This window comes from Bos taurus, chromosome 7 (genome assembly GCF_002263795.3).
Source record: "Bos taurus isolate L1 Dominette 01449 registration number 42190680 breed Hereford chromosome 7, ARS-UCD2.0, whole genome shotgun sequence".
NCBI classification, from domain to species: domain Eukaryota; kingdom Metazoa; phylum Chordata; class Mammalia; order Artiodactyla; family Bovidae; genus Bos; species Bos taurus.
Window position 1 is genome coordinate 87,810,861 of NC_037334.1, and position 15,139 is coordinate 87,825,999.

At 41.5% G+C, this 15,139-nt stretch overlaps 1 protein-coding gene across 1 annotated transcript in view; it reads right to left on the bottom strand.

Moving 5' to 3' along the window:
- TMEM161B (transmembrane protein 161B) overlaps positions 1-6,692 on the bottom strand; it is a 78,359-nt gene extending 71,667 nt beyond the window's left edge. The window contains exon 1 of the mRNA NM_001205673.1: positions 6,604-6,692. Coding sequence (NP_001192602.1) covers positions 6,604-6,606 — 3 coding nt within the window. The 5' untranslated portion in view covers positions 6,607-6,692. The remainder of the gene's footprint in view (positions 1-6,603) is intronic.
- Between the last annotated feature and the right edge of the window lie 8,447 nt (positions 6,693-15,139).

The following is a 15,139-nucleotide window of genomic DNA, read 5'->3' on the forward strand; positions in this document are numbered from 1 at the left end:
GACATGACTGAGTGAGTAAACAAGAACAGGGCAAGTTCGTGTTCAAAAATCATAACAGGAAAATAATAAATTCTCTCTTAAAAAATGAACACTTTAGAATATGTTCTGAGTTTCTAAAATCAACTATATTTGCTTTAAGTTTTTATCCCAGAGCAAACAAATTATCTAAAGAGTGGACAGAGACCAAAGCATAAATCAGTCTCAAGAATCAACCTTCAACCAACTAAATGCTAATCAAGAGAACAGTATCTACTATTATTTGAACTAAGCCTCTTTTGGAAAGGAGTGAAGTGGAGGAAAAGTCGGAGAATTGAGAAGAGACCCAAATCTCTGCCACCATGTGGCAAACTGATGAAACCTGACCAGAAACCACCCTTCAAATTGCACATTCTGAGCCATAAAACATTTAACAAATGTAAAAGGATAGAAATCATACAATGTCTGCTCCAATAAGAGAAAATAACTAGAAAATCTCAAAACACACAGAGCCCCAACAACACATTTCTAGGTAACACATGAATCAAAGAAGAAATCAAGAGAAAATATATGAACTAAATGAAAATGAAAACACAACTTATCAAATTTTATGGGATGCAGCAAAAGCTGTGCTTAAAGGGAAATTTATAGCACTGAATACATGTATTAGAAGGGATTTTAAATCACTTAAGGCATCACCTTATGAAGCAAGAAAAAGGGCAAATTAGATCCAAAGTACGCAAAAGAAAAGAAATAGTATGAATTATCTTCAATGGAACTGAAAAGAAGAAATCAACAGAGAAAAATCAATGAAACCAAAAGTTGGTTCTTTGAAAAGATCTATAAAATCAGTAAATTTCTAGCCCTATCAAGTAAGGAAAAAACAGAGGACATAAATTATTAATATCAGAAATGACAGGGGGGATATCACTATAGATCCACAGACATTTAAAAGGATAATAAAGAAGCACTATGAACAAGTTTATGCTCACAAATTTTATAACCTAGATGAAATGAACCAATTTCTGAAAGATACAATTTGTCCAAACTTATACAAGAAACAGACAATGTGAACAGGCCTATATCTACTAAGAAACTAAATCAATAATAACCTTCCTAAACAAAAAGCATCAGGCCCAGTAGGGTACACTGCTGCTTTTATCAAACATTTAAGGAAGAAATTATACCAAGTCTCTACGATCTCTTTCATCAGAGGATAGAAGCAGAGAGAACACTTCCTAACTCATTCTAAGAGCAGTACCCCAATACCAAAATCAAGCAAAGGATTACAAGGAAAAACAAAAAGCTACAGACCAATATCTCTCATGAACATAGATGCAAAAACCCTAAACAAAAGACCAAGAAATCAAAATCCACAATGTATGAGAAGAATTATACACTGCAACAAAGTGGAATTTATTCCAAGTATTTGAGGATAGTTCAACAATCCAAAATCCATTAAAGTAATCTAACACATCAACAAACCACACGTATGATTATCACTCAGCACAAAAACCTCAATATCCCTATCAAAGTTTCTAATGGCTGCATTAGAGTTCCTTCAAAGTGCTTTCAGGACCACAAGTTTGAGACTTAATTGTAAAACTCATTAAAAATTAAATTATGAGACTCCACTCCCTCAATAAGGCAGCCCAGATAAGCATTTTTATCAAGCATCACAGGTGAATCCTATGTGAACTTAAATTGAGAATTAGTGTCCTAATTATTAAGAATTAGTGTCCTTACTCCTTGGAAGGAAAGTTATGACCAACCTAGACAGCATATTAAAAAGCAGAGACATTACTTTGCCAACAAAGGTCCATCTAGTCAAGGCTATGGTTTTTCTGGTAGTCATGTATGGATATGAGAGTTGGACTATAAAGAAAGCTGAGCACAAAAGAATTGACGCTTTTGAACTGTGGTGTTGGAGAAGACTCTTGAGAGTCCCTTGGACAGCAAGGAGATTCAACCAGTCCATCCTAAAGGAGAATAGTCCTGACTGTTCATTGGAAGGACTGATGTTGAAGCTGAAACTCCAATACTTTGGTCACCTGATGTGAAGAGCTAACTCATTGGAAAAGACCCTGATGCTGGGAAAGATTGAGGGCAGGAGGAGGAGACGACAGAGGATAAGATGATTGGATGGCATCACTGACTCAATGGACATGAGTTTGGGTAAACTCTGGGAGTTGGTGATAGATAGGGAGAAGGCCGGAGAAGGTAATGGCACCCCACTCCAGTGTTCTTGCCTGGAGAATCCCATGGACGGTGGACGGAGGAGCCTGGTGGGCTGCAGTCCATGGGGTCGCTAAGAGTCAGACACGTCTGAGCGACTTCACTTTCACTTCTCACTTTCATGCACTGGAGAAGGAAATGGCAACCCACTCCAGTGTTCTTCTTGCCTGGAGAATCCCAGGGACGGGGGAGCCTGGTGGGCTGCCATCTATGGCATCGAACAGAGTCTGAACTGAGACATCATCGAACAGAGACACGACTGAAGCGACTTAGCAGCAGCAGCAGCAGCAGCAGCAAGGAGGCCTGGAGTGCTATGGTTCATGGAGTCACAAAGAGTCAGACACGACTGAGTAACTGAACTGAACTCAGTGTCCTAATTTAACTTTTCAAAACTCAGTTGAAGCCACCTATTATGTGTGTCCATCCCCCCATCAGAATTTCTTTCCCCTGTGTTAGTCATGTATTTGTAACTTTTAAAACATTATCTCTTCCCAACAGCCTTCTCCATTTCCCAAAAAGAAAACTCTCATTAACTCCAATTAAGGCAGAGATTCACAACTTTTTTTTTTAACAACCAACATACTGAGCAGAATCCCAGCAGTAAAGTTACAACAGGATGCTACATAGATAAAATAAGCCATGAGGATTCCTACAATTCTAGGAGTTTGATCTACTTTTCCCCCACAATCAACCTAAATGGTGTAAAAATCTATTTAATTAAAGTTGGTCTGTAATATTCAAAAAGTATAGTAAAAACATAGCTTCATTCCTTTAGTAAATTTTCTATGGACTCTTCACCATTATGCAAACCAAGAACTTCCAGATACCCAAGCTGGGTTTAGAAAAGGAAGAGGAACCAGAGATCAAATTCCAACATTCACTGGATCACAGAGAAAGCTAGAGAATTTCAGAAAAACATCTACCTCTGTTTTATCGACCACGCCAAAGCCATTGACTGTGTGGATCATAAAGAACTGTGGAAAGCTCTTAAAGAGATGGGAATACCAGACCATCTTACCTGTCTCCTGAGAAACCTGTATGCGGGTCAAGAAGCAAGTCAGAACGCTATATAGAACAACTGACTGGTTCAAGACTGATAAAGGAGTACGATGGGGCTGTCTGCTGTCAGCTGCTTGGTTAATCTATATGCTGATGGCACCCCACTCCAGTACTCTTGCCTGGAAAATCCCATGGACAGAGGAGCCTGGTGGGCTGCAGTCCATGGGGTCGCTAAGAGTCGGAAGCGACTGAGTGACTTCACTTTCACTTTCATGCATTGGAGAAGGAAATGGCAACCCACTCCAGTACTCTTGCCTGGAGAATCCCAGGGACAGGGGAGCCTGGTGAGCTGCCGTCTATGGGATTGCACAGAGTCGGACATGACTGAAGCGACTTAGCAGCAGCAGCAGAACACATCATGATTAGTGAGTTACAAGCTGGAATTAAGATAGGCAGGAGAAACATCAACAACCTCAGATATATGGATGATACCACCCTAATGGCAGAAAGTGAACAGCAACTAAAGAGCCTCTTGATGAGGGTGAAGGAGAGTGAAAGAGCCAGCTTAAAACTAAACATTAAAAAAACTAAGATCATGGCATCTGGCCCCATTACTTCATGGCAAATAGAAGGGGAAAAGGTGGAAGCAATGACAGATTACAGGACTTCTCTGTAGCTCAGACAGTAAAGAATCTGCCCAGAATGCAGCAGACCGGGGTTCAATCTCTGGGTCGGGAAGATCCTCTGGAGAAGGGAATGGCAACCCACTTTAGTACTCTTGCCTGGAGAATCTCTTAGACAGAGGACCCTGGCAGGCCAGTCTATGGGGTTGCAAAGAGTTGGACATGGCTGAGCGACTAACACTACTTACACTACACTACACACTACTCCTAGTGACAGATTTACTCTTCTTGGGCTCTAAAATCACTGTGGATGCTAACTGCGGCCATGCAGTCGGAAGATGTTTGCTTCTTGGCAAGAGAGCTGCAACAGGCCTACTCGCCTAGACAGTGTGTTGAAAAGCAGAGGCATTACCCTGCCAACAAAGGTCCATACAGCCAAGGCTATGGTCTCCTAACGGTCACGTTCAGTTGTGAGAGCTGGACTGTAAAGAAAGTGGAACACTGAAGAACTGATGCCTTCAAACTATGGTGTTGGAAAAAGGCTCCTGAGAGTCCCTTGGACAGAAAGGAGATCAAATCAGTCAATCTTAAGAGAGATCAACCTTGAATACTCATTGGAAGGACTGATGCTGAAGTTGAAACTCCAGTATTTTGGTCATTTGATGTGAATAGCTGACTGGAAAAGGCCCTGATGCTAAGACTGAGGGCAAGAGAAGAGGCTATCAGAGGATGAGACGGCTGGATGGCATCACCGATGCAATCAACATGAACTTGGGCAAACTTTGAGAGATGGTGAAGGACAGAGAGACCTAGTATGCTGCAGTCCCTGGGGGTCACAAAGAGTTGGACATATGAGGCGACTGAACAACAATTCATTTTCACAACATGAAAAAAAAATTACGAGTCAATACTCAGTATTTTTGATCTGGATCATGAGTTTATATTGATTAAAACAAAAAAATCAAGATGTAAAATAAAAAAGGCTCTGCTTTCCATTCTGTGATTTGGCCAAACATACTGACAAAAGATTCTAAGTATTACCTACTTGATACGTTAAAAAATGAAAAAGTGCCAAACTACTGCTACTTTAGGTAAATCACTGCCTCTTTCTAAACCTCAGATTTTTCCCTCTGTAAAATTGGGGGTTGGGGAGAGAGAGGAAGGTGGTTAGGCTAGTCATTATCTTTGGGTCATTCTAGTCCTTCTGTTCCTTATCTTTGTCTAATTTCACTGTACAAAGGGAAGAAAAAAGAAAAAACTCTTAATAATTACAAATTATACTATTCACTGAGGTTTAAAGAATACACACCCACTACTGCCTCAAGAGTCAAGAGGTTGGCTGATATAATTAGGAACCACATTATTTTGAAGTTCCTTTGTTTCACAATCCATTACATTTCTGTAAGTCATTCAAAAGTGAATTATCATACACAACTGAACAGTGTCAACATTTGACCCTGAAAAAAAATACGGCAAACTCCAAATTCCAAGGCAGAACGTCCTCCAGACGAGGATTTGAAGTAACGTGACAATTTTGAACCCGACCCCTGTGATACTGAAAAACAACAAAGGTTAAGAAATCCTTCCACCGCCACCTTTCTGGTAACAGCTTACTGCAAAGAACCAACAGTCTCCATAAGACTTAGGGAAGCAAGATGCAGGAATTGGCTGCCTGTGTGCTCCGTGGCATTTGAGTCTTTGCGGTTCCACGGACTAGAGCCCACAGGGCTCCTCTATACATGTGATTTTCCAGGCAATACTGGAGTGGGTTGCCATTTCCTCCTCCAGGGGATCTTCCTGACCTAGGGATCCAACCTGCATTCCCTGCACTGCCAAGAAGATTCTTTTACCACTGAGCCACTTGGGAAGCCCTGTAACAAGGCCAGACATAGCACCTGCAAATTACCATTCTTTTTTTAAAAATGACTAGCTGAACCGCTTGTCCCCATAGAGCAACTGGAGCAAGATATTACCCAAACTCTGAAACAGGATACACCTCCAACAGTTTTTCCTCAGAAGTCTGGTCTAGGGGGTAAAACTTTCTCTGATATATAGTCCAATCATACTACCCTTTCATCTCACTTCCCCACACTCAGTTCTTTCTAGCCTTGTTTCCTCCTCCTCATAAAAGAAAACCCCTTTTGCCTAATATTTGAGGCTCTTACAGATCTTATGGTCAGGGTACTCTCCCTACTCCAACAGTTCCCTCGCCCACGCCCCTGCAACATTCCTTTCCAATCAAGACCCTCCTTATTCAGTCCAGACCTTTTTTTATCTTTGAGACCTTTTCCAATTTCCCAATGGCCAAGTCTGAAAGATAAACTGACTTGGCCGTTTCTTTAGTGACACGTGTTGATCCTTTATAAGAAGGGGAGGTATTGGGTCCACCCGGAAAGGCCAGGAGGATTTCTGAGATCTGAAGTTCTTGGCCACTGCCCTACAGCTGAGAGGAGGGAGGAGGTGATCAACCGGGCAAGGTCAACTCTGGGACCACCTGACCCCACGGCCGTCCACAGTGAACGGGGCCATGAATATTCTGACCACCTATTTCGAACTCCTGGACAGATCCAGCGGCTGGGCTGGGCTGACGTCGCTTCCTCGGGGGCCCCAGCGCCCCGGAGAAGGTGGTAAGGTTCTGCCCTACCGCTCATCTCATTGCTCCCGCCCGCTCCATCCTCAGCTGGCCACCCGGCCGGTTTCCCTGCACAGGACCTCCTGGCCCCGTCTTCCCCCGCACTGCTCTCACTCTAGCCCTCACAGGAGGACTCACCATGGCGCCAAGGAAAGATCGTGGACCCGACGCCCAGGAGTACACCGGGGTCGTCCTGGACCTCCCCTCCCAACCCTGCAGCCGGGAGCCACTCGACACCGCGAGGGAGAGAATCTTCCGGCTCGGCCGGAAGTTCTGCTCGGCGGGACAGGAAGTCCCTCCCCTCTGCCGAACGCCGGCGACCCCACGCCACGCAGATGTGAGGCGACGCAGGACGTCCTCTATTGCCACTTCCGTGGGTGCTAGGTTAGAGGCCGGGGGCGGTGCTGACCTTGAGAGCACGGGGTTGGGGGAGGCGCAGGCGCAGCGCAGGTAGGTGGGTGGGCGGCGCGCTTGTGCAGCGCCTGCGAGGATCCGGAGGTAGATTGGGTGGTGTGGGCCCTACTAGGTGATGGAGATACAGGTTCGTGGACACGGGGAGAGTCGACTCCAGACCCACCGGATTTCGCTCGGAAGAAAACCCCGGTTAAGCCGCGCTCTTGCTGAGACGACGTGGAAAGTGCCTTAGCTCAGCCACGCCCTTTCTTTCTCTTTCTACCTTCTCATTTTTCTGGCCGTCCCTTCTGGGAGACTCCGAATCCTTACAGACCCGTCTCTGCGTCGACTCTGCTCTCTGCTTTGTGGGTCCTCCATCTCTATCCTTCCTCAGGGCAGTGGAATTTGATCGTGAGACGTTTCTGCACTGTTCAGATACCAGCCGAAGTCAGAACTACATCTACCAAGAGCAGAGAAACTGGCAAGAGAATTCTGCCTATTTAATATATTCCAATATGGACGATTTCCTTTTAGATTAAAAAATATCCATCACCAAACTTTCGAATTCCATGTAATATTGTGTTCCCCCCTCCCCCAAAGACAACTTCCATATACCTTCAAAATGTTGTGTTGTTAAGTGTACCTGTCAACTCTCTCCTTTTGTTTGGTTAGTGACAGACTTACAGAGGAGTACTGTTAACCCAGAAATTCATCTCACCACTTAGGGGTCCTTGCTTAAGTCCTGACTGTATCTGCAGTTTCATCTATGGGATGTCTTTTTGCCTTAGGGTCTAGTTTTGTTGGAAAAGCTGGAATTGGAACAGGAATCTAGGAGGCTTCAGAAGAACTCAAAGTTGGGTTGGCAAGGGTAGTTAGAGACGTTAAGTTTCACCCTCTTACCAAAGTCCCTGAAGAACATGATACCCAACCTAAACATGGTCGAAAGATCCTGGGAATCTTGAGAGTTCTGAGCCATCTGAAAGAAACATGCACAGGGCAGTTGCTTTATATTAGTTTTCACTTTAAATTTTATTTATTGGGGAATGTATAGTGTGACAAGATACAGAAATCCTAAGTACTAACATTGGAAACAGGTGGAGATGGCTGGGAAATATTTTGTGAAACAGGTCCTATTGAGGACGAATCCAGAACTTCTCGGAGGGTTCCTCTTCTGCTGTTTGGGACAAGGTTGTAAACAGACAAGCCCCTGGGGATCTGCAGATGGTAACTGTGGGAGAGAGGAATTGGAGTCTGTCGACTGGGGTGTCTGTGGAAAGCAGCTGCTATCCTTAGGGAGGGAAAGGTGGAGAAGGGAAATGGCTATAAGTCTATCACTGACAACACATCCCATGAAGTCTTACTCTCATTTCTGACGCCGTGAGTTTTACTGTGCTAGACCTGGCAGCCTCGTTGAGGTTCACAAAGCATCACCTATGTGGCAATAAGACTGAAATTATTAGGGTGGAATTTATTGCTGCCAGAATAAAACCAGGAAAGAAAATCACAGTCATTATTCATTATCTGCTAATCATTTTTAATAGATCATGTGACTCTATGTTCCTTATTTGGTGTAGAGCAAGTTGATAAATAACTCTTAGTTAATATCCTTGAATGTTCCTAATTCTCTTAGTGTGAAAAATCTGTTACAAGCAGTGTTTTTTTTTATAAGATTAAAAGGCATGCATGTTTTAAGGTTGCAACAGTTATAATGTTGCGTAAGGTTGCAAGCCTTGGAGAAGAGGAATTTACCTACTTCCGTTACTTAAAATAGATGAGTCTTTGACAGAGGAACAAAAAAGGGAAGGATGAAAGAGGAACAAAGATGTGGATGATGGAGATTAAGAAGAAATTTGGTCATTTCTGGCAAGGAAGTTAGGAGTCCAATCTTTGATAAAAAATCAAAGTTGCTCACTATTCAGGCTTTGTGATGAGTTGTCCTGAGTAAGGACTGTTCTCCGATATTTAAGAACACCAACAAATAGTTATCTCCTCCAACACCTCCACCTGTCTGGAACATTTCCAAACATTAAGACCTATCCTTTTTTCAAAGTCCAGCTCCATACTCTTTGCAAAATGTTTTCCAGATTAGCTCCTGTAAGAAATTTCTGCTGCTTTTTCTTTAATAAATGTAATGACTTATGCTTATGCAGTCAGTGCCTTTGTAATCTCCACACCTCCCTGCAACGTATACTGTTTTCCTAATTAGAGATAAAGGCCTGGGACCGTTTTGTGTTGCCCACCCTCTTCCCCTTGAGAAATACCATTTAAATGAATGTTGTAGACCAAAATCACTTCAGTTAAACTGCGCTTAAAATGATTTATGAACAAAAATGTTAGTTGTAGGAATACTAATCATGATTTTTAAAAAGTAGGAACAATCTGTAACAATTAGAGATTGGTCAGTTCTGTCATATGCACTTAGTGGTGTATTATCTAGCTATTTTTTAAAAGCCATTAAGCTAGTCTTTCTAATGGAAAATGTGACCGGTGTGATTGCTTTGATGTGAAAAACTGAGTATAAAACAAAGAGTAAAAAAGGAAGTAACCAAAATATATAAATCATCATTACTGGAATAACCACTCTAAAACAACTGTAAGAAGGCAATTTTTTTTTAATTCAAGTTTTTACTTAGGAGTGGATGAAAGGGGCCTCTCCCCCTTCCCCCATAAAAAACTTATGTTTTATAACATTCACCTATATTACTCTCAGCTTTCTAACGTGGGAAAAACATACAAACAAACATGTTCTTCAGAAGTGTATTGCAACTTTTTAGTAGTTCAGTAGCCTTCCTTTGAAGCTTTTATTTACTTGTTTTTATAGTTATATCTAAGACTATACTACATGTCTGACTTACTGGTGGAAAAACTCCTACAAATTTTACACATTACATAGCGTGTACTTTCAGGGGTCACTACCATACATAAATGGGATCTTGATATCATTTGGTACTTTTGGGATCAGGAAAGTCTTTAAACAGCCAGGGGCTTCCCTGGTGGCTCAGATGGTGAAGAATCCGCCTGCAATGCAGGAGACTGAGGTTCGATTCCTGGGTCAGGAAGATTCCCTGGAGAAGTAAATGGCAACCCACTCCAGTACTCTTGCCTGGAGAATTCCATGGACAGAGGAGCCTGACAGGCTCTGGTTCATGGGGTCGCAGAGAGTCGGACACGACTGAGTGATTAACACTTTCACTCTTTGAACAGCCACCACCAAGACCAATAAAACTGTAAGAAAGGTTTAAAACCTAAACTCATTTTATTCATTCTTTAAATATTTATTGAGTATCTACTGTGTCCCAGTCACTGTTCTAGACTTGGGGAAACTGTGGTAAATAGAGCAGACATGTTCCCTACTACATTTTAGTGATAATAGACCATAAATAAACTATAAGATTGTGCTGCTGCTGCTAAGTCACTTCAGTCGTGTCCGACTCTGTGGGACCCCATAGACGGCAGCCCACGAGGCTCCCCCGTCCCTGGGATTCTCCAGGCAAGAACACTGGAGTGGGTTACCATTTCCTTCTCCAATGCACAAAAGTAAAAGTGAAGTCGCTCAGTCGTGTCTGACTCTTAGCGACCCCATGGACGGCAGCCCACCAGGCTCCTCCATCCATGGGATTTTCCCGGCAAGAGTACTGGAGTGGGTGCCATTGCCTTCTCCAATAAGATCGTGCTAGGTAGGGAGTTAAAATGGGTGAATAATTTAGAATAGGTGACTAAAGAAAACCTCTAAAAGACTGTTATTTAAACTTCTATTTGACAGGAGAATCCAGCTTTGCAGAAATTGGGGAAACAAATGCTTGCAGAGGGGACAAAAATGCAAAACCCAGAGGCATGAACTATCTTGGAATATCTTAGGGATCAAAAAAAGGCCTGCCTGGTTGAAGCATAGTGACTACAAGAAGAGTAAGTTTGCAGGTAGGAAAGAGCAAAGTTAAAAGCAATTGAAAGCAACCATAATTTAGATTTTATTCTAAGTGTTTTTACATTTTTACTTGCGTTATATGCACAAATTTATTTTTTAAATCTAATTTGATAATATTTTTGTAATTAAAGGGTTTAGTTGACTTATATGCAATACTATTAATATACATGGAATTAAATGTATCATTATTTGCTATTTGTCCCATCTCTCTTTTATTGAGTTTCTCCTTTTTTTGCCTTCTTTTAGATTATCTTTTGTTATTCCATTTCTTCCACACCATAAGCTTATGTATTATTTAGTAATTTATATGACACATCTTCCTAGACAATGTAAGGACTCAAGAACACATCATTTACTGCCTCACTGCATGTTATATACATTGTGTCTACTTAATATATATTTCCTTAAGGCATTATATGATTAATATGTGTTTATATTTACTCAAATATTTACTTTGTTGTACTTTATGACTCCTTGAGTTTCTAAGCTTCTATCTGGCATCTTATTTCTTCTTCCTGAAGAACAAGTTTTAGTATCTCCTTTGTACATGGGCTGGAGATAAATTCCGTTTTTGTATCCTGAAACTTATTTATTTCACCTCATTTTCAAATAACATTTTTGCTGAATTAGCAGCTACTGTATTTTATCATTTCAAAGATATATTCCATTGCTTTTGGCTTCCAAAAATTTTTTTGAGAAATAATGTTGGTTTTATTTTTGCCCCTTTAATCTTTTTCCCTTTGGCTGTTTATAAGATGTCCATCTTAAAATTGAAGCAGTTTTATTACAATGTAACTAAACGTTTTTGTCGGAGAAGGCGATGGCACCCCACTCCAGTACTCTTGCCTGGAAAATCCCATGGGTGGAGGAGCCTGGTGGGCTGCATTCCATGGGGTCATGAAGAGTCGGACACGACTGAGCGTCTTCACTTTCACTTTTCACTTTCATGCAGGAGAAGGAAATGGCAACCCGCTCCAGTGTTCTTGCCTGGAGAATCCCAGGGATGGGGGAGCCTGGTGGGCTGCTGTCTATGAGGTCCCACAGAGTCGGACACAACTGAAGTGACTTAGCAGCAAATGTTTTTGTATTTTTTTTTAATAGAATTTGTTTTCTTTTTGAGTTTGTAGTGCTTTTTGAAACTGGGGTCTCATGTCTTTCCTGCTTTGGAAAGTTCTCAGCTCTCATCGGTTATTGTTTCTGCCCTACTTCTTTGCCCTCTCCTCTCCTGGTACTCCACTTAAATGTATAATATATTCGATCATTTCAGTTTATCCCTTATGTTCCACTTATTTGTCGCTGTGGTTCATTTTAGATAATTCTTACCTGTCATTTCATTCTTCTCTAATAGTCTCTAAACTATTAAACTTAATTTATTGAAACATTGACTTCAGTTATTATGTTTTTGGTTGTTATCAGTTCAAGCATTTCTCTTTGGTTCTGTTTTATAGTTTTCCTGTTAGCTATCCAGTAATCTATCTCATTCTGGTCTTTTATTTTCTCAAACATATTAAGCATAACTACTTTAAAACTCACGTTGAGTGGCATTGGGATCTGCTGTTACCAGAAACTTCTTATTTCTTCATTGTGTGTGTTATCATATTATCTTATTTACTTTTATGTATTTTTGTTTATTTTATATCTTTTTGTTTATAAAGTTTTGTTAATTTATGTTATTTTTGTTTAAATGCCAGAACTAGTGAAGGAAACTATACTTTGAGGTTTAGGATGTTGATAGGAAGGATTTATGTCTCCTGGCAGAGGTTCTGGCCACTAGTAATCCAGAATCACCCTAGTGTGGTTAGACGATTGGAAGGTCTGCTTCTAGTTCAAACTTTTGCCTCAGTATAGACGTTTGAGATCGCAACTTGAAGCCTGTAGAGTTAACCAGGGCAGTCTCTGAAATCCAGTCTTTGTGTAACTCACTGAGTTAATCAGAAGCTCTGTTCAGCTTCTCAACCATCTTCTCAAGAATCAGCAGGTACCCCAGATAAGCTATTATAAATGCTGGGTTCAACAACTCTGGGATTTTCTTTCTCTGGATTTTCTACTACCTCATTAGCTCTCTCTGATGCCTTCAGATATGTGTTTTATATTTTGTCCAGCTTTTTGAGTTCTCAGAAGAAGGACCACAGGTATACCTTGAAGATATTGTGGGTTCGGTTCCAGGTCGCAATAAAGCAAATACCACAATAAAATGAGTCACATTATTTGTTTCTCAGTGGCTTAAAATTTATGTTTACACTATACTGTATTAAGTGTGAAATAGCATTATGTCTTAAAAAATAATCTACAGTCCTTAGATTATTTATATTTAGTCATAATATTAATAAGCATTATTAATATTTAAAGGAATATTACTATCCCTTTAAAAATACTCTATTGCCAAAAAATGCTAATCTTCATCTGAGTCTTCAGTGAGTTGTAATCATTTGGCTGGTGGAGGGTTTGAAATATTTTGAGAATTCTCAAATTTGACACACAGACATGAAGTGAGCAAATGCTTTTGGAATAATGGTACCAAGAGACTTGCTCAATGCAACATTGACACAAACCTTCCATTTGTAAAAAAAAAAAAAAACAAACATAGTATCTGTAAAGCACAACAAAGAATCAGTGGAAAAGAATCTGCCTGCCAATGCAAGAGACATAGAAAGTATGGCTTCAGTCTATGGGTCAGGAAGATCCCTTGGAGGAGGAAATGGCAACCCACTCCCTTATTCTTGCCTGGATAATCCCATGGACAGAGGAGCCTGACAGGCTACAGTCCATGGGGTCCCAAAGTGTCAAACACGACTGAGCACGTGCACACACTTAACACTATGCAGAAAAAATCGGTTCCAGGTGAGTTAAAAGATTTAAATGTGAAAAGAAAACCTATTAAACCTTTAGAAGACAAGATGGTGAGATATCTGTATGCCCTTGTGGTGTGTGTGTATGTGCTCAGTCGCTAAGTCGTGTCTGACTCCATGGACTGCAGCCTGCCACGCTCCTCTGTCCATGGAATTTCCCAGGCAAGAATTTTGGATGGCTTGCCATTTTCTTCTTCAAGGGATCTTCCCAACCCAGAGATCAAACCATCTCCTGCATTGGCATGTGGGTTCTTTACCACTGAGCCACCAGGAAAGCACCATGCCCTTCAGTCGCTGAGTCGTGTCCAACTCTTTGTGACCCCATGGACTGCAGCACACCAGGCTTCCCTGTCCATCGCTAACTCCCAGAGTTTACTCAAACTCATGTCCTTTGAGTATGTGATGGCATCGAACCATCTCATCCTCTGTCGTCCCCTTCTCCTCACACCTTGAATCTTTCCCAGCATCAGTGTCTTTTCCAATGAGTCAGTTCTTCTCATCAGGTGGCCAAAGTATTGGAGTTTCAGCTTCAGCATCAGTCCTTCCAATGAATTCAGGACTGATTTTCTTTAGGATTGACTGGTTTGATATTGCAGTCCAAGGGACTCTCAAGAGTCTTCTCTAACCCCACAGTTCAAAAGCCGTGCCTTTATACTAGGTAAATGCAAAATCTATTTTAAAAAATTACATTCAGATACATTACTTTGCCAACAAAGGTCCGTTTAGTCAAGGCTATGGTTTTTCCAGTGGTCATGTATGGATGTGAGAGTTGGACTGTGAAGAAAGCTGAGCGCCAAAGAATTGATGCTTTTGAACTGTGGTGTTGGAGAAGACTCTTGAGAGTCCCTTGGACTGCAAGGAGATCCAACCAGTCCATTCTAAAGGAGATCAGTCCTGGGTGTTCTTTGGAAGGACTGATGCTAAAGCTGAAACTCCAGTACTTTGGCTACCTCACGCGAAGAGTTGACTCATTGGAAAAGACTCTGATGCTGGGAGGGATTGGGGGCAGGAGGAAAAGGGGATGACAGAGGATGAGATGGCTGGATGGCATCACCGACTCAATGGACGTGAGTTTGAGTGAAATCCGGGAGATGGTGATGGACAGGGAGGCCTGGCGTGCTGCGATTCATGGGGTCGCAAAGAGTCGGACACAACAGAGCAACTGAACTGAACTGAACATTTTTAAAACTCTGTTCAGAAGACCTCATAAGCCCTTGGAGTAGTAGTTAATTTCAGTTAGGTATAGGAAATGTACACAATGAGCCTGAAACATTTTGTTGTTCTATTTAGGAAGGAAACTGTCATAGTCTACCAGGATCACATCAAATGATTCAGGAGCCAACTGAAAAGCATTCCTCTGGCCAGAGATGGAATGAATGAGTATCAATAAGGACACGCAGGTTTATAGGAATCCTGAAATCCCCTCGAGTGCACACTGGAACATACCAAATGCAGTGGATTGGAATATCTGTAATTATCTAATGTCCTCAAATTCATGAGTTCTTAA